The 21,126-nt window shown below is 43.3% G+C and overlaps 1 protein-coding gene across 2 annotated transcripts in view; it reads right to left on the reverse strand.

Moving 5' to 3' along the window:
- Positions 1–21,126, reverse strand: part of zfpm1 (zinc finger protein, FOG family member 1) — a 107,488-nt gene that overhangs the window by 52,390 nt on the left and 33,972 nt on the right. Inside the window, exons 2-3 of one of the 2 annotated variants that reach the window (XM_039614456.1) lie at positions 11,317–11,463; positions 4,488–4,625 (exon numbers count right to left, since the gene is read on the reverse strand). In XM_039614456.1, the coding sequence (XP_039470390.1) occupies positions 4,488–4,625; positions 11,317–11,463 (285 nt within the window). The other variant, XM_039614457.1, reaches the window with a different exon arrangement.

Here is a 21,126-nt window from a genome sequence, read left to right on the forward strand (position 1 = left end):
TTGTTAATTAACTTTGTATTAGGAAGACTCCCCGCTCACAGTCACTCAGTTTATTGGGCACCAGCGGGTACACGGAGGATCCTGGCATGACGTTTCTATGACAGGAAAGACATTTAAAGTTCATTTCAGTTATTTCGTCCATCACCACGGATATAAAACACATCAAACTTTTGCGATATGCTCCCCTTGCCCAGTGACAATAGGTTTATACACAGCATGGCGAGTGAGAATGTGTGAAGAACACCAGCCAGCCAGCGAATGACAAGGGATTACTGTGACATCCATTTGCATATCAAGAATTTTAAGCAGCAGAGGGAGAAAATATCAAACCCTCCAGCCTGCAAGGTCACTCAAATGATAGGTTTTTTCTTCTCTTCATAATTTATTTTGCATATCATGCAGTATGGACACACTGTAGATTAAAAAGGCGGCTTTAGCATATCATGCCATCCCTGATAGGAAGCAGTTCCCACCTAGACTTCTCCTAGACACCATGCCACCACCACCCTCATCAAAACGGTTGAGGACACACACACACACACACACACACACACACACACACACACACACACACACACACACACACACGCACACGCACAGAGACATCATCTTGATTGTTTTAAGACGAAAAGAAATGGCAAATTGCTGAAGCCTCTAATCCATTCCCAGTTATCATCTCTTTAATTTTTTTTTTCATATCAATGGAAGCCACAAAGCCAACGGTTTGATAGCCGCTGTTGGCAAAAACAGCTAAAAATGAAAAGAGAGAAACACAAAAAGAACCGGCTCGACTATCATCTATGACTAAGGAATTTATTCAGATTGACATATAAACAAGTCATTACACACTGAGAAGACTGTGTCAAATATGTGGAGTGAAAAATGTTGTGTCCAGTAATGAACTGTATTATCTCTAAGCAGACACGGAGGATGAATGGAAATCTTCTGTTGTTGTTTTCTCTGTTTTTTATGTTAATATCGGTCTGTGGGAACAATAGTAATGACCGCAACAAAGACTGATTTGAATAAAATGTTTGAATAAATTAAGAGATTATTATCCCAAGGTTTAGTTCACAGAATGTGTGAAAAGGGAAATTAAAATTTTCATATCTAGGAATTACTGTATTTCAGACAAGAAGAATTCATCTTTTTTTAGCTTCCAAATATAATTAGCAGATTAATATTCAATGAAATTAGACACAAGACTGCATAGAGTTTACACGTAATAGACTGGCACTGATATATAACTTACTGTTATGGATTTCTGTGGTGTATGTACAGGGCGCTATAGGTGGAGCTATAAGAACAGGGCCCACTCTGAACTGAGATAAGAGTAGGATCACAATGTTGTGGGACAAAAAAGGACTTAAAGAAAAACTGGGAGGGGTCAGAGGTCAGCTGACAGGAAGGACAAATGACAGAACAGAAAAGTTTTCTGTGTGCGTGTTTACATAGCTTTGTGGAGACCAAAAATTGGAAGTTTACTATGCTTGTAGGGACTAACAGCCCTTATGGGGGCAAAATCCCGGTCCCCACAAAATGTGGTTTTAGTGTCAGGGTTACAATTAGGTTATGGTTAGGTTTAGGGTAAGGGTTAGGATTAGGATTAGGCATTCATTTCTGATGGTTAGGGTAAGGGAAAAGCATTATGTCAATGAGATATCCTCACTAAGATATGAAAACAAGTGTCTGTGTGTGTGTGTGTGTGTGTCTGTGTGTGTGTCTGTTTTAAAGGGTACAGCCCTCTTTCCAGGTCTTGTCTGGACCAACGGCCTAAAGCAGCTAAAGTGTCAGATTAAAAGCTTCCGGTTCCAGGAATGTCTAAAAGGTAAAACTGGGTGGAACAAGTGGAATGCCTAAACCTCTGTTGATTTCCATGCACACACCTCTTCTCAGCATCCCGCGTCACATACATGGCAAATGTTTCATACGAACAGGAGCAGCGCTTGACAGCAACTCCAGTCCGGCCGTGACATGCAAGACAAAGAAGAAGAAGAAACAATGAAAAGATGGAGGGAAAAGAGTGGGAGATGCACGCTCTCCAGGAGGTGGAGAATGGAGAGGAGAGAGGGACTAGCGGGATTGTTAGTGGTGATGGAGAGACCATAGGAAGGGAAGGTGGATGGATGGAGGGAGGGAAAGAGGGAGGGAGGAAGGGGAGGTGGAGAGGAGGAGGAGGAGGAAGGGGGAGGGGAGGGGAGGGGGGGCTTGACGATAAGAGAAAAATTCAGACCGGTCAAAGTTTCCTTTTTGCCAATCGTGCTCCTGATAAAGACAGCGCCTGCTCCGGAGCTGATAGAGGGGCTATCTCTCTCCCTTACTCTCTCACCCAACCCCTCCTCCTCACCCCCTCCCTCCCCCGTCTTACTCACCCGGCAGTTAGTTTGTGAGGAGGAGAGGAAGAGGGAAAAAAAAAGAAGAAAGAAAGAAAGAAGGGCCGTATCAGTGCAGCATCATGGTGCTACCATCAACCAGCCACCACGCTGCAATTAATATCGCTCCAATTACTGTTAAAGGGACAAGGCTGGGACAGGACGATAATGAACACATCCTCTCTTCCCCAGCAGAGGAATTAAAACGCACACACAAACACACCCGTAAACACACACTCGGCACTACATGCACAACCGTACATAAAACGTGTGCAGCTTGAAAAGGAAATAATGCGAGATAGTGTGGTAATCTTCTTGCATTGTTTAACTCATTGAAGACAACAGACAGAGAGAAATAAATAACCAAACAAACCTCGATAAGAGAGGAAATAAATAATAAAATTATGGCGATTTACTTGTTATCTTCTCTTAGCCGTGTGTGTGTGTGTTTTTGTTACGACTTGAATAAATTTTCCCCCGGCCTGTCACATCCACATCTCCCCTGCAGAACAACACAATGGACCCTGGAAGAGACTTGGGACAAGTGACTAAAGAACGTCTGAATGCATACAGAGTTTGGCCGGTCCACTCAAGAACACGTGAAGAGCTCAAATGATGGTTAGTTGGTTGGAGTTTCTCAGTATGACGTTGGAGGTCATTGGGACTGGCCAATCAAAGCAGCCGTGCTTTTAAAGCCAACGTTAGGCTTCATTAAAATCTAAGCTGCCCATAAAGACCAAACCAGAGTGTTTTTGCACCACGCTGTAAATATCTTACTATCATATCGGCCCACAAACTCCTCCTGCACGATCAGGAGCAGCCAAACTGGGCACACAGGTAAAGCTTAGGCCCTGTTGGCCCACCTACCAACAGGCGAAAATGACCACACCTCATCGGCCCCGCCCTATTATAAAGCCATCATATTACATTAATTTTGATCTCTATGAAACTGTTTCTGACTGACTATGAACCAATGCCATCGTAAATTACCATAAAATAAATTCAAGAGCACTTCATCTGTCTAACCTTACAAGCACTAACAAACATACAGCTTCCAGAAGTGAGTTAGCAGGGACGCTTGTGGTGTTGCAGCTTTTTAAAAGTCCACAACAACTTCAGGTTTCCTCACTTTAGTGTTGCAGACGTAATGTTACTGTCAATCGATAGAATAAAAAGCACCCCAGACTAATTTCGAACCAACTAAAAACAACTACAGACACATATTTACAGTATCTGTAGGTGTGAGACTGACACCTTCGGTCACTCTTGGCCTGTTCTGATCTTTCTATGTCTTATTTTGAAACAAAGAATTGTTCCTTTGTCTGAAATGTCTTTAAGGTCCGTGTTAGTCAGCTGTAACTCAGCAGGATTACAGATGTTCGGGGTCACTTGGTATCTGTCCAACTGTGGTTTCAGATAACTTACTACTCATGGGGAAAGTTTTGGTGTATATTAACACACACACACACACACACACACACACACACACACACACACACACACACACACAATGATGTCTCGTGACAGAGAGGATGACAGAAACTAGTGTGAGTTAAATGCACTCACACATATGCTAACCTTCTTTATTGTGTTTAATGCGTAACACAGGACTCAGCTAACATGTGCTGTGATAACAGACCAGCTGATTACCAGCTGAGCTCTGAGGAATATGTTGATGATACTGGTTTATTTTTCTCCCTATAAAGCTTTATTAGCACTGGCTGGTCTCTGGTGTCAGGTGGGTTTTCCTCCAAATTGAATTAATGATTCATAATGTTACTGACATCGTGGGAAACAGCAGCCATCGCAGAGCACCACCGAATCCTGTTACATATCAAAACGTCTTCTGTGGAAAAAGGCTCGTTTAATTTATTGCACATTAGCATGACTGAATTTGAAAGCGAAGAATAACTGTGAAAAGCCCGTTCACGACTGCCTTTTTGCACAAGAGGTTACTGTCATTTCTGAAGTAAATAAGATTTTTTTTTGAGTGATCTGATTGGTTGAAACCTCCCGCGATGTTTATCTAACTGAAGAAAAACAACGGTACTCGTCAGACCAAGAATTCACAGCTCTGTTGCAACTCAGTGATGGAAATCTTGCAAGTGTACTGACCTGGACCCCTCCAATGTAAAACCTCCTGCTCTTCCTCCCTTTCCTCTTCCTCCTCTGCTCCGCTGTGCGTCGGTGCAGGCTCCTCCCCTTCAACGTCTTTATCATCCGGGCCTCCTCCCGAGTCCTGCGTTCTGGGCTCTAGATACACAACAGAAAGACTACCAATTAAAACAAACACCCTGACTGAAACCTGTGTGTGTGTACGTATGTGAGTGTGTGTCTGGAAGCCGTTGTTCCTGTCTGCTGATCAAAGGCCTCCCTCCCCGTGTAACAACCCCTCGCCATGCAGAGATGGACCCTTTGATTTTCATTACAACTCAGGAGAATCAAAGACTCAACATCTTCACCTTCATCGCTGCTACTTTTCTCACTCTCCCAAATCTTCTCCCAGCAGCTTTCCATTTCCTCCTCATCCGCCCTTCCCTTCAGTTCTCTTTCACTGAATGTAGGTGGGTCTCCGTCTTATGTGCTCCTCTTTCCCTCCTCTATCTTTCCATCTCCTCCCGCAGGCCTGTCACCCTCAGCAGAGACTGAGGCTGGCTGTGTTCCTGTAATCACTGCTGATATCCCTGCCATTGATCAAGCTGATTACACAGCCTCCTGCTCACTGATCAAAGATGTGTGCTTCTGCAGGTGGTGTGTGTGTGCTTGCTTCAATATGAGTATCTGCATGTGTGTGTGTTTATCCAGAGATATGTGAACCCTGAACTTTGCCTGTGCAGCCAGTATCGGGCAGTTCATCGGGCCGCTCAGTCCCTTCTTCTTAACGGGACTCATGATTAGTTAGATTAGATTAATAGTTACATCACAGCTCTTCAGACTATCTGACCTGAAGATCTTTCTCTTCTTGCTCTCTGCTCTTACACCATCATCAGGCCAAGGGTTAGAGTGACTCAAAAGCTGACTGCATGGAACCAGATCGCAAACATCTCAATATTCAGTTCAGTGTAAATTCATTACAAATCACCTGTTCGCTTTTTTGTAGCATATGATATGAAGGAGAGAGCCCCATGTCAAGAAACCTATGACAGAACCAGGCTCAGTGAAAGGGAGCTGCTTTATTAGCCTTGCTGTTCATCTGCTAGCTGCTTTGCAACCCATCTCCACTGCAGCTCTTCATTACATGCTTCATCTGACTTAATAAACGTCATTCTCACTGCTCTGCTGTGAGCTGGCACTTCACTGCGGGAAATCTCTTTCTGACCACAGCGGTGCTCGCTAGTTCTTCATTCTACAGCAGCTTGCTGGTAGTTTTATCATGTTAGTATATGCAAAGTGATTGAAGCTGGCCAATCTTTCTAGAACATGAAAGAAACAAATGATTCTGAATTTGTAAAACTAAAATATTCTCACGAAGAGATTATGCATCGATTAGTCATAAGTGTAGATTATTTCCATTTATTAACGCAGGTTCAGGGAAATTGGTTTGATAATAGTTCCAAAGTGACCGAGCCCACTGAGTAATCCTGCTTGTGGCAAACCCCCCACTCTGGGTTTTTTCTTACTGGTCTGGTTTCTGTATGACTTGTGAGTGGGTACTGGACACACACCTCACCAAGTGGCTCTTACTTTACTATTCTTCTATTTTTAATGCTGAAATAAACGTAGAGTATTTTGAACACTACCTTTAAAATTTAAAAAATGCATTTTATTCTGCGTGTGCATGAATTTGCAAACCATAAGCAGGGACGGTGGAGAAAAAGGTCAGTGTACCATGAATGAGTCTCATTCAGTCTCTTTTTATTTCAAAGACATTTTCTGATTAGCTTTGGTTAACAAACACAAAATCCTCCCAAGTTCTGCTTTTGCTTTAGTAAACTTCTCCCAGTGTGAATTAACTGGAAGAGCACAAAGCTTTAATGAAGCTTCCCCACGACTGCACGTTTAGAATCTGAATCGTCGTCCTCACAGCTCCTTTTCTCTTCCTCCTTCCTCATTCTGTCCTCTCCTTTCCTATTTTCTGCTCTCGCCTGCTCTTTCCCCTTCCCCAAATCCCGCCCCGTCTTCACCCTCCACCCCGATAACGCCTCAGCTGTCTGCACAAAGGCCGTGTTTACCCTTGCATTCCCGCTCCGATAAACAGCGATAGCACCCGATCGATACCAGCCATAAACGCCTCATGACCACGTGATGCCCTCACACACCGCCATTATTAATGTAACAGTTGAGAGGCTGGGTGGATGTGCACCGTCAAATAAATCCACACACACACACACACACACAGGATACACATCCAGTTTCACGTCACGTCCACCTTTCAACCATATCCACACGCAAACACTCAGCCAAGACATACTGTACACACACACACACACACGCCGCGTCCCCCTCCCCCACTCACACGCCCGCCTAAACAGTGCCATTATTTTCAGCTATAAATCACATTGAATGGCACATTGATTTTATCCTGCAGGGGCTGAAGCGAGGGAGGGGAGCTGGAGACACAGTTATTGCGTTTAATATTATCAATATTATCTCCCATATCATCTCAGACAGGGAGGCAGGTATCAGGAGGAGTCGACAGACACTTTTCTGCCACCCCCCCCACCCCTCCCCCTCCCACCTATCCCCCCCAACAGTGAGACAGTCTCCATCAATCTGATAAGCTCAACTTCCTCTGTCACACCTGCAGGGCAAAGTCACCCAACAATCCCTCGCCTCCTAACTTCTACAGTCCTCTGTCTCGCTTCTGCCTGATAATAACAACAGCCATAATTATAATGGTGTCACCTGTTTATTGACACATCCTCCCCTCGTGTTTAAGGTCGAACTTATGCACTCAGACAGTCTCCGTGTTGGTGGAAGGGATGAAAGTGTCCTGAGAAAGCAGCAGCTGCAGTGGTCTGTCACTGAACACACTGGATCCACAGAGCTGCTGCACGCCGGCAGTCCTCTGAAGACTATCAATAATGCACGTACAGAGACAAAAATAGGAAGTTCCCACATAAAGAGCACCTTATTTACACATGTTTGAATTACACTGAAGCTAATCTCCTACAGACAGCACTAAGGATGCAGCACAGGATACCTAAAAAAAAAAAAAAAAGATCCACACCAGGGGGCAGTGTCAAAGATATGCACCGCAAATGGTAATGTGGGCTACTCTTGAAAGTGTGTTGTTGTTCCTCGAGCTGAGATGATTTAATTCCCTCAGTCCTTCTAAACAGTGTTAAGATCTTTGATCAAACCTCTTTGTCACCATTTTTGTCAACGACTTTTTTCCCCCTCAACAAAAACAAGACAACAACTTAATAAAAACTAATGTGAATGAAAATAAGATGAAAGATGAAAATATTCTACAGAGACAAGTTGTGTAGAAAGGTGGGAGGAGTTTGGACGTGATCCAATCAGAAGTAATCCAGACTAAATTTGTCCCTCAGAACATTTTAAATAAATTCAAATGTTTATGATACGTTAAAGATAAATAAATAAATGTCCTGGAGTGGAAGCACAGTGCATAAAGCAGTATGTTAAAAACTAAGTGGCTATCAGCGGTCCTCTCATGTCTTTTCAACTGACCTTAAACACTGTAGTCATGCATGTCCAATTACAGGGAGGTGAGGCTGGGAAGCAGCACATCCTAATGATGTAAGGATTTGTGTGTCAAAACAGAACCACTGCTAAAAACTCAGTAATAGAGAAAAACTCCAAAACCTGCTTCAAACGGAAGCAGAAATACAAGCGTAATGGAAAAAACAAACAAACAATAAATACAAACAGGTGAGACGATCAGGAAAGAAGGAGAAAAAAAAACAACAGCAGGAAGTGCAAAACTTCCCTTCAAAATAAAACAAGAAAGTAAAACCGTATAAAGCATGAACAGACAGTGATGCAGTGAGCAGGAGGAAGTGTATGAAAACAGAAAAAGTGACAATTACATGCTTGTTTCCTTTCTGTCTGTTTGACATGCATCAAATCAACTTTATCTTTATGTTAAAATATTTTTAATCCTTTAAAAATTAGTTTTTGTAAACACCCCAAGCCGTTCCTTAAAATGAAACCAGAGGAGAACACCGCCTCAGTTACGTCCGTTTATGCATCACACACACTTTTCTCTATCACCGCTAATCAGATTCTGATGAAAAGAAGAGGAGAAAAAAACAGTTTACAAAAATCCTTCTGATTGGCTCAAATGAGGGCATGACAATTAGAGGTCAAAAGGAGGTAACATTACTTCCTTATCAGCCCAGAAGTGGATGTTATCGGGCTTCCTGTGATGTATAAAAATGATTGCCTTGTTATGAAAAAAGGAACTTTGCTCGTTTCTGTGGGTCGCTGCAACTGTAGAGCAATTCTGAGAAGAGAGAGGAGGGAAAGGAAAAAAAAAATCACCACAACAGAGAGAAATGTACCAAACAGATGCTCAAGTGTGTGTCTGTGTGCAGCACTCCTTTGTACCAGCATTAATATTACTGGCTCTCACTGTCAGGTTGAAAAGACGGGGTGTTATGGAGAGAACAGAGTGCTCGGTCCTGTTACTGCTAGAATGTGTTTTTCTTGCTAAAGTTATCAGGGCGGTTATCGCCAGTGTGTGTGTGTGTGTGTGTGTGTGTGTCTTTCTCTCTCTCTCGCTCTCCCTCTCTCTTCCAGATGGTGGATAAGAGGCCCTGCCTTTATTAGCCAGCGCTGGCCAGATAACGACCTGGTATTGATCCCAGGTTGAAAGAGCAGGTTCGTCAAACATGGCTGATTTACAGAGAACTGATAATGGCAGCGCTGGGCAACTGAGGAACCCCAGAGAAGAGAGAGAGAGGAGTAAATCAACAGTGTGATGGAGAGGGAAGGTGTGTGTGTGTGTGTGTGTGTGTGTGTGTGTGTGTGTGTGTGTGTGTGTGTGTGTGTACGCAGGGGTTAAAAAACACACAAAAAAAACAGAGAAACAAAGACACAAAGCAAGTTTGCCATGGACAGACAAACTTGCTCACATGTGTAGTATGCCTGACTTCCCTCATCTTCTTCTTATACAATCTATTACACACATAACCCACCCCTCAACTCAAACACACACACACACGCACACGCACACAGTCTTGGAGCTAATCTCTAATCTCGTCTCGATTAGCACCTGACAGAATTTCCATGGGTTTATCAAACCGAGCCAACCAGCAGACGCTTATCACTCGCAGCCCCCAAAATTTCACAAGAGCAGGAATTTTTGAGATTAAAAAAACACAGCTGGTGAAATCTCGAATAAGTCAAAAGAATATGACTGAAAAACTCTGCTATCACACGGCAGGGGAGGGGGGGGCAGGCTCGGGATAAGAGGTGCACGACAGGGGCGGACTCACTGAAGCCAACAGAATTCTTCTTCTTCTTTTTTTTAAATCTGTTATCCATATTAGAGATAAAAGAGTGACACGTGTGTGGAAAGCTGCAACCTCCAAATGGTGCCGCAGAGTTTTTGCATTGTCTCTGGGTGACGTCTGCAGACAGATAACAGGTAGACGTCAGTCGATTAAAGAACGGCTTGATGAAGAGATAAATCTGCTAATAACCACTAATAACTGCCAGTAAACTGCATATCTGGATTATTTTACTTCAAGAGGTGCTCACTGTTGATGGATGTTGTAAGTGTGCCGCTGATATTGCGGAAAACGTGAAATAAATAATTTTAAAAATGAGCGAGAACACAGATTTTTTTAAACCTTTGCTAAGGCCGATGACGTGTTTTGTGTGCAGAGCCGATCTGCTGGCAGAAAGTGATAGTTCTACAGCAGATTATCTTTGTACCATCTGTGGAAAAACCCTGTGTGTGTACGACAGACAAATCTCTTGAATAATACACTTCTGCATTTTGCAGTCATGTCCAGGGCAGGATTTTTTGTAACAGCACTACCTATTGGAGTCTTTGCCAGGCCGATGCTGACCCCAGGGCCTCATGTTTGACACCCCTGTATCGATGCATGAAGGTCTTTGAAAGGCTAACCAAGGGAACTCTGAATCTTCAGTCCATGTTTAAAGCTAGACACATATTTATGGTACAGGACATGTGGTTAGAGTAAAAATACAAAATGTAGATCTTAAGTTTTTAATATCTCTTTAATACAATGTATCAAATGAAAATTAGGATTCAGCAGCTTTTTTTAATGTTATGCTGAAAAAAGATATAATTACTCCATGATTTGAACAACCTGCAGAAACAGCAGATGTGTGTGAGTCAGTGCTGAGAACGAATGTCTTCAAACACCATGTTCATGCACGTAAAACAAGTCCATGTGAACCACAGCATGCAGCTCTGCAACTATAATTCATGTACATTTGTAGGTTACCTGTCAGGAAACAGACTTTTGTAACACATTATCTCTCCTAATGGCTTAACTGCATTTGCAGCGATGCTAGTTTGTCTCTTGTCCCGAGTTCTTTGTTTCACTGGCATGAACATCTGCTGGTTTTAAAGAGATATTACTTAAAAATCAAAAGTTTCAAAGGTCTTTAACAGTAAATAGCTGCTGCTCATTTTTCTTTTTCACATTTTAACTAAATGTAATGTCTGTGTTTTATGTGTAAGGTCGGGGGGGTCCCATTTCACTGCAGGGCAACCTGCATGTGGCGAATAAAGCTCTGATTGATTGATTGATTGAAATAAAACTGAAAATTAAACCTTGCAAGAAAGGGAAAACCAACTGAAAAGTGCGTGGTTACTAAACTAAATACTTTATAAACAAGTGTATGTCCACATCAGCAGCCTGTCTTCATGACTGTATATTATACATACAGAGAACACAGACCGCTCTCTCGGGAAGTCTGAGACCGACCTAATTTTTTATTACAAACCAATGTCTGTACTACTATCCTCTGTTGGAGGTAAATGTTTCGCTCTTCTTCTCACCTTCGTTGTACAGTGGTGTGTACGGAGGCGGACTGGAGCTGTCGCCATCTGCAGAATCATCTGGGTCGGAGGCTCCGCCCTCCTCTCCTGATAGGCTCAGGTTGTCCGGTGTGTTTTCCTCTCCGCCATCGAGATCCCCAAGAGTCCCTGTCGGGAAGAGAAGAGGGCTAATAAACAACTGAATTTGTCCATAGAGCGTAAGGATAGCAGTCTAATGTGAGTCTAATCTACAACATCTGCTTAAATATGCTGGTTGGTCTCAAATAAAATGAATAAAAGTAATAGAAACTAATTAACTGGCGCTGAGCTCTGCAGCCAATTAAAAGACTGAGACAGTGCCACATTAAAGGGGGAGGAGCTAAAGCAGCCAGTATGAGACAGAGGAGTTACTCAGTACAAAATATGGTCTAAAAGTAAAAAATATGGTATTGGACATGAGCAGAATAGACAAAAATTATTTCCAGGAATGCTTTTCTTACTTTGCAGAAAAAATGGGTCGATTTTTCATTGGAACTCCTTCAGACTGGAGAAACACTGCAGTCTGGATCTGTGACCCCCTACCTCGCTGGCCAAAGCGTGACAGAAGCCCTGAAGTGTGTCTATAAAATACACCACTCAGGAGATGTGTCACACAATAACACCACCCCGAGGCTTTCATCGCCTTCCCGAGGGCCTCGAGAGTTGCAGGAGAGGTGGAAATTAAAATGAGGTTTAACAGGCTCCTTACGGTTGTATGGATGTATGTAGACGGGAAGGAAAAAATACCCTAAACACAGAGATATGCCCCCCCAGCCCCACTTACTGGACTCATTGAAAAAACAGTTTCAAGAATTGGACACGCTGAACGGTCTAATCCAGAAGATTAATAGCCAAGAAGCCAAGGGGGACCTTAAAGCCAAATTACAGTATACCTAAAATTGCAGCTAAAAGAGTGATTAGTGCAGGGCTGATCTGTATCAATTACAGTTTCATAATCCCTGCTGACCACAGTAATTATACAGTACTTTTGATCTATTTTAGCCCGTTTGAAGATTACATCCAAAAAATGAAGTGAGTTAATATGGATTTAATGTGACTTTTTTTTAAAATTGCTTCATTAATAATATTCTGACTATAAGATGAACGATTGAACGGCACGTTAAGAGCTCCAAACCCTGAAATATGCTCACATTCAACCGTGAGTGTCAGAAATGCTTGTCTGCATCCGATGACACGCTTCATTCTCAGTCCCCGAGAGGTAGCCACGACAGAATTATTAACTGGGGGTGAGCGTTTCTTTTAAGAGGATTACGAGCGGCAGAGTGAGGCAGAAATGGTTAAGATGCCGCCGAACGCCAGGGGAGAAAACAGCTCGCGTGCATAACGACGATGTCCTGGAAAGTCAAGGAGGGTGGGCACATTGGTTCTGAATAACTAAATCAGCCTGACATTAATACCAAGAGAAGAAATCCAGGATTTTTTCCCCCCGCTTTCATTTCTCCCTCAATCCAGACAGGTCGTAAATTAATTTTCATTAGGTTGTGTCGAACGAACAAGAGGGATTGTTTCGGAGCTAAAGCCGTGACTGGGGGCGTATATATTTACAATACTGGAACAAAAGGAGTCTATAATCTATACAAAGCACACAACAATACCCGTGAATAAAGAAGCTTGTAGAAAAAGGGAGAGGCAATTTTTCTAATTCTGTTAATTTCACTCACCAAAGCAATTAAAAGCAGGCAGAGATAATGCTGGGAAACAATCGCCGGCTGACAAAGTGTTTCTGTCTTTGTAAAGGAAACATCTTTAGGCTAATTTCAACTTCCACGCCTGCATGGTTCACTCTAATTTCAGATAAAATTAACACAGCTAGATTTGGACCTTCATAAAAAATGTTTAAAAAAAAAAAAGAGGAGAAAGACAAGGAGAAAAAAAACGATCGATCCTGTACACAATATTTTTAGAATTATGTCGCCGGAGCTTTGCTAGATCTAATTTTCAGTATCTATAAGGACATTTTCATACAATTAATTTTCCTTTAATCATAATTGTACAAAGGGACTCCTCTGTATAAAATTCCAATTATATTTCCTGTTTAAAATGTAAGTTTGAATTATGATTTCTTTCCTCATTACGGCTCTGGTTTAATGAATCAATCGCTGCATCACTGCTTTCAGACATCAAATGGTGCGGAAAAGTTTCAGCTCCACTTTCTCCCCGCTTTTATCCAAGGAGAAATATTCTCCCTTTCCCCTTCTCTTCCTGTCTCGGATAGTTGGCAGAAAGGATAGCGGGGTGTCTTGTGATAAGTGCACCACATTCTACTTCATTTGCCAGTTTTAAAGTTAAAGCCTTTAATTGGTACGGCGTGATATCCAAGAAAATTGGACTGAACTCATTCACAAGATGAAGAAATAATAAAAAGACATAACCCAAATGTGTATCTCTGTAGGAGGGACATCAATTAAGCTGAGACTTATCCAGCAGCGCCACATCATTTTTCTGGGCTGTGAGCTAAAGAGGGATCCAAAAAAAAGAAAAAGAAAAGAAGCCTAAAGCTTACATTTGTTCACATTTTTAAACTTGAGGCTCTCCGGCCAGTAAAACTCGAAACTTTCACTGAAATGTTGAAACAACGTTTTGTGAAAGTAGAAGCAGAATTCCTCAGTGTGAGTCTGACTGGAAGTTTTTCCTCGTACACCAGCCTCACCTGACAAACCCCAACAGCTCTGGATTAAAACGATCAATGTTACGAGTTTTGGTTCAACAATTCAATCCATATTTTTATTTCTATAGCACATTTAAAAAGGACAGTGTCCAACAAAGTGCTTCACACAAGGCAGCAAAGCGGATTACAACAAATGGCAATAAAACAGTCATAAAACAGTTACAGTTACAGTTACAGTTACATAGCACAAATGCAGCCCGGGAGGAAGTCCAAACTAATTTGTTTCAAAGGCTAGATGGAACAGGTGGGTTTTTAAGCGCAATTTAAACAATTAAATACATTCTGACATCGATTGGAAGATAATTCCAGAGTTTAGGTGCAGCAATTGCAAAAGCCCCTCTAGTCTTTCGTTGGGGCCTTGGTTGCACTAAGAGCAGTTGGTTAGAGGATCTAAGTGCTCTCTTGGGGCTATACACGTCGAGAAGGTCTGTTAGGTAACTGGGAGCCAAGTTATTTAAAATTTTAAAAGTATACAAAAGGATTTTAAAAACGATACGGTATTTAGCGGGGAGTGTAGATTGGCTATAACAGGGTTGATGTGATCATGCCTTCTGGTGCCAGTTAAGAACACTTGGCAAAAATGAATGGCAAAGACTGATGAATACCCCTGTTTCTAAAACTTCTAGCAGTTGTGTACAGAGCAGGCAGAAATGAATGAAACCATGAGTGCAACCGAGGTCAGAGCCGTTCATAAGAAACCACTGAAGAGCCAGCCAGCTCAACCTAATCTCTCTCTATGCCTAGCTACGTTACACCTGCAAGACCTTTGTAAACCCTAAACCGTGATCTATGCCGTAAACTGACATGCACGTCCCTAGAAACGTATCTACTGTGGGATGGACGCAGCCTAAGATTATTGTGATTCGCCTGGTGCGTTTTCACTGCACTTTTTGAAATAAATGAATCATAGCATCAACACAAGGAGTCCCAACTTTCAGCAAATTTCTGAACAGACTGCTGAAACTGACCGACTGAGTGAGCAGCTGGCATGACATCAGATTGTTAATGATTATCATGGTCAAACATATTCCAGATAACAATATTATCACAGAAATACTGGAAATAATAATAAAACTTTACTATTGATACATTATCAGTATTTGAATTCTAAAGGATGTCATCAAAGTTTGTATCGACAAATCTATCAATCATCAGTAGGCAAAATTTGATTTGTGCATGTAACAGACAAAAAACTGGGACTTATTTACAACATACTCTATGAACAGAACTATAGAAGTTAGCTAATTATTTCTGGGGATTGGTATACCCTTTCCACACAAAAGAAACTATCAGCAGACTTTGACAAATCTCCCGATGCCTTGGTGTCTGAGTCTCAACAAAACGTAAAAAAAAAAGAGAGAGAGATTAGATTAGGGACTATCTGATCACATGATAGCTGAGCAAGCTGATAAATTGTTTTGCTAGATGCTATGGTCACATTTCACTCAGCACTCACAGGTATTTATGCAATAAATGATTAACAGCACTCTATAAAGAGAAATCGTTCAGGTTGCTTTCAACCACAAACTTCTGCTTTTCTACTGTGAGAAATTTTCTGTTTGGACATATTTCAAAAGATGAAACCAAACTTCAAACTGGGACAGCACTGCAAAGGTCCCGAATTACAGTAACAACCCCAATTTGACAGAGGAGCAATCCAATCGCCCGTCGAGATGGGACCGGCACAGATGTGGCGCTACAGGAGTACTTAAGCTCCCTCACGGAGACCGCAGCTGTCTGTCTCGGAGGCGCGAGGAGAGGCAGAACAAAGTGCTGCAGCTGATGAAGGCGCCACAGATACTGCTTTATTAACTCTCCGTCCACATCAAACCTGCAGCGAGCAGCTCGCTGATTAAACACAGAGACAACACACATCAAACCTGCATGCTCAACAAGCTGATTAAACAGACGAAAGCCTCGCCGCTCTCACGCTAATAACCCGCCGCACAAAAAATACATTAGAGCTGAAAGCAAGAGGAGAGGGAGAGAGGCGCGCTTGTATCACAAAATCACAGACTTGTGAAGAGAAACATTAAAAGAGGATATTTAGAGAAAGAAAAGGAGGAGAGAATGGGAAGGAGAGGAGGATGTGTGAGCTCCCTCTTCAGAGAGAGAGAGGGAGTGGGAGAACCTGAGGTACCTGACACAGAGTCGCGCACTGGAGAGGAGCCACTTATTGATCAGAGCAAAGAGAATTACCCACCACTGAGGAAATACTTTTAATCAACTTTGCACTTTAAACACTCTCCTCGACGCTGCGTGGGCTCTTATCGCAGCTCCACGGCCACCGTCCCCGCCATCGGCGCTCGCACCGTGGGAGGAAGCGTCCACGCAGGCCGCCGTATTGATCCATCATGTTCAGCTTCAATAAAAAGCAGCTCGTGCTCCTCAGCTTTTAACATCAGAGCTGAGCAGCACTGTCTGTTGATGTGCCCGCTTACGACAAACTCAAGCAAAGCAATAGAAACTGAAACTCAGGGGACTTATTGATGATCTCCACACTTCTTTAAGTATGGAGATCATCAATAAGTCCCCTGACTTATTGATGATCCCACAGGGATGTGGGAGGAGGGGGATATAAAAGACCACAGCGGCGCATGGGCTGACAGTCCTGCAGGGCGAGGCCTGCAGAGCCCCGCGTTCTGAATGCTCTGAAATGGATTTGGCATTTCTGTTTTCAGTGAGACCTGCATGATGAGTCAGAACAGAGTGTTTCAAGATGTGACTGATAGAAACCTTCTCACAAATCAAACGGTTAATCAATGCTCAGTATGTTTCATCAAAGTGCTCCTTTATATCTTTTTCATAACCATTCGACTCGTCAGGTTGAGCACGCTAACATTAACCAGTTATGGTTTATGAATCTGAGTTGTGTATTGACCGTCTGAGACTCCAACACACTCTGATTTTCACTCCTCTGCTGAGATTTTAGTTTCCAATCTTCTTTCATTGCATTTAGCTTAAAACATGAACAGGATGGAAAGTGATTATGAACTCTGACGCGATGCCGTGTCCTCAACAGTCTATTATCAGAAACACTGCAACAGCAGTTTGTGGAAGTTCACTACATTGATGTGGCAACTCTCACCTTCTCAGAACATTTAGAGTTTAAGTTCATCCTATAAATTTTCTGCAAATGTCACCAAAATATCAATTCATGTAAGGCTCAAGTTTATTGTAGAACCATAGATGAAATTATACTACAGCACCGACGTTGGATAGAAGTCAAAGAATACACATTAATGCTATTAACTGATGGCATTAAAGAAAATGGAAGAAAACCACGTGAAATCCACTGCTCAGCATGTTTCCCGCCATGTCGGCAAGAAATAAAAAGCGCCCGCAGACGGCGTGTGAAGAAAGGAACAGAAAGGAAAGGTAGGAAACGTCCATCCCAGCCATCAGTCAGGCACACCGTGTACTGGAAGGCTGCTGCTGATGACGCCGCAGTGGCGGAGAGGTGAACCCGGCACGATAGCGAACATCAAAGGCCTAAACACTCATGAAGAAACATGCTACAGTGTGAAAAAAGGGTTTTTTCTAAGAGCCTGTTTCCTCAGCCCGTCTGTGAAACTCAAATTCTCTCCATCTCTTCTCTCATCACTCATCTCAACCTGCAGTCTCTCCTTTATATTCTCACTTCCTCTTCTCTTTCTGTCATTATCTCTCATCCCCGCCGCCCCCACCGCCACCACCTCTCTTTCTTCTTCTCCGTCCCCTTTCGATATCACTTGCGCTCTCTCCATTCCTTGCACTCCATCACCTTCCCTCTGTCTCTCTCTCTCTCCCTCCCCTCCATCCCCTTTCCTTTTTTTTTCTTCCTTCCCGGTGAAAAAGCGGAGTGACTGGGAGCGTCACTCTGTGCGGATAGCTGGGAGCCGTTGGCGGTTATCGGCTCCTGCAGACTCTCTCTGCCGGTCTGATCTGTCTCCTCTTCATTAAGCAAATACGCCGACGTGGAAATGAAAACATAATAGCTATTTGATTTCCAGCGAGATATTTTGCATATTGGTTCGGAGCTGATAGCGGAATTTCATCAAGTCGTTTTTTTTCCCCCCCTCTCCTTCTCTCTTCCCTCACTCTCCCGCCACCACCACCACCACCACCTCCCTCCACCACCTCCTCCTCCTCCATCCTCATGCTTTAAAAACTGAATTACTGAGCTGGGCCGGCTTTCAGCAAAGATTTCTTTACATTGGTGGGAAGAGGAGGGGGACAGGAGGGAGAGAGAGAAATCTAGTTCCCGAGGAAGACTACTTAAACGATTAAATATCCCCCATTCCCATCTTTTTTTTCTCTCCCTCTCCCTTTTTTGATAACAAGGAAGAAAATTTAAAGAATTCACAGTGCTTTAGGTTGACTATACTAATCAGAGATAGGAGGGAGAAAATTAACTCCTTAATGAGCAAAGCCGTCTCCCCGATAAAGGTCCTGGGGACACCGTCTGAACCACGGTGCAGAGACAGAGAAGACAGAAAGCAGTGGACAGACTGATGGAGTGTAATGGAAACGGACTGAGAGGCTCGACACCAAGCCGGGGCCAACAATTAGTTTTCCTCCTCCTCTGAGGAGGAGATACTTGCTTTGGCCACGATGAGGGCAGGTGGAGAGATAGCACACACCACCGCCCCCACAGTGGCACAGGCAGCCAAAGCGACTCGCGGCCTTGATGGATGGCCCGGCGGCGGGGTATTCTTCATGCCCCCCGGAGAGAAAAACTAGCCCTGGAGGAGGAGATCAGTAGCCCCTTCACAGCGGGCCTATCTGATAGTCCGGAGCCTCTCAGGAGGACTATTCAGTGGGCCGAGCTCGCTGAAATAAATCTCCCTGCTGCTGCGTTACATGTTGGAACACCGTGTTGCTTCAGACCTGATAGCAGCCCTGCCGTGTTACCGCTACTGTACACGCTCACACATACAGTGGAGCAGACACACACCTTTATCACAGGGCTCTGAGGCGAGGAGAGCAGTCTTATTAAGGATCTGTTAACCGAAAGGGGCAGATGCTGCTCTCATCAGCGTCCCTATACTCCCTGACATGCCTGCACTGTTTGTGGCCATCAGCTCAAACCTGAAGACAACACAATTCTGGAAAGTTTCATTTTTCACAAAGACTCATCGGGAACTACTTTCAGGAGCAGAGAGCTGATCTGGGAGAGCCGTTCCCTTTTCCTATTAATCCCATTGTTCAGAAACTGGCTTCAGTTCAGCAGGGGGCGCAGCAGAACTGAGTCAGTCCTCTATGAACAGAAGCTAAAAGAATGATTTACAGCTAAATTACTATTTACACCTGCTTGGAGACAAAAAAAGCCCAGCTGATGTGGCCCATTAGGGTTCTGTTAATGCCTGCCGATTGATTCTCAGAGGGTTCAGGACAGATCGCGGTGCCTTCATGGTATCCAAACAACAGCAGACGTTAAAAGTGTAGTTAGACCACAACAGAAACTTCCACGTGTGTCGAACAAGCAGCTGGTTGTGGTGGCTGAGGGTGGCTGCCACTAGATATTCTCTCCTGATGATGGAGTCATGCCTGAAATCAAAAATGGTGGGATTTTTGTCTGAGGAGGAGGTGCAAATAATTATTTTAGCCCAGTTAGTGAGGAAGTATCCTGTGAACACTTCTCCTGCGTCCCCGACTGAAGTGCAGACACTCGAGAGGCTCCGGCTGGGTCCTTATTGTTGGCAGAGCAAAGGGCAGCAGCAGTTTGTGCACTTTCACTAATTAAAAGTGTGAGAACTTTGTAACACTTATTCGAGGCTAGCCTGGGCTTCTATTTATATGAGAGAGCCAAAATGTCCATTTCAGTGGTCAACAGGCCAAAAACTTCATGTCTAAACCAGAGAAATGAAATAAAATCAACGACTTTTCCAACAAGCTTTTCTCTATGTTGCACTCCTGCTATAACTACTGTTACGCAACACTAAGATGCTTGCATCAGGGATTTCTCCCTGCACATTTCTGTTCTTTAATTGTATCTTCTTTTTGCCAGTCTGCAGCATGTCACAGCAACAATTATGGCCAATTAATTCACACTTTGCTTTCTTTGCTGTGCCTCTAAAATTGAAGCACAATGAGATGAATGTGAGTACAACTGCACCCCTACAGGAGAGAATAAATGTTTGATCCTGGGTCAGTTTAAAAACCCCCCAAAAAACAGTGTCAGTTAATCCCAGCAGGTCGCTGCACCATCAAGGAATGAAGCAGCACACAGCGTTTCAACAGCAGCGAGTTAAAACTGAACTACATGACTGAGATTGTGCGATAACATTTTGGAGATGTTGCATTTCAGCAGATTTCATCACCTTTGACAGAAAGATCCTATCAGGCTGGTGTGACTAATACAAAGTCACCTCTCGCCTTCTCTGAACAGCGCGCCTGCCTCATCGTTGTTTTTGTTCAGCTCGCTGCCATTTTGGCTGAGTTTTGCACACACGTTAACGTGGGGAGATATGTTCCCCAAAACGGCGTATTTTGGAGTGAAGACTGCACGCCATGCAGCGGGCAGCTCTGTCTCAGTGAGCTAAAAGTTTTATAAGCTTGTTTTTTGCAGCCGTACGCCAGAGGCGCCTCGTACACCACACGTGCTGTTGAGACACCGCATGATGTGTTGGATCAAGTCCTCCTCTTGGTATTCTGTTTCACAACCGTTTCTTCTCTGGCAGCACTTCAGACGCACTCACCCTGACAGACTGTTTCATTTTCCTCAAGGACGCCTCACTCCCACATGCATCGCACAGGAACAGCAGTCTGCAGCTTAAATGCAGCCAAAGCAAGCGGTGTAGTGCTTTTAAAAGCTAAAGAAAAGTGAGCGTGTGTGCCCAGTGATGAAAAAGGAAGGGGAAGACATCATGGACCATGTTCCTGCTGTATATTTATTTATTTATTTTTTTAAAAAAGGAAAAAAAATCTTCTGTAATGTAGCTGAGGAAAATTCAAGGTGATCAAACTCACTTTTTCTGTTTTTCATATGAAGCTGCATGTTCAACGAGCAGCTTCCTGTTTGCCCAAGAACATGGATGTCACAAGACCTGATACTTTGGTACTAAGTTGACCCAAAGAGAAGACAGTGAATAATACCAGCTGGTCAAACCCTGCTCTACATG

This window comes from Oreochromis aureus, linkage group 7, assembly GCF_013358895.1.
Source record: "Oreochromis aureus strain Israel breed Guangdong linkage group 7, ZZ_aureus, whole genome shotgun sequence".
NCBI lineage: Eukaryota > Metazoa > Chordata > Actinopteri > Cichliformes > Cichlidae > Oreochromis > Oreochromis aureus.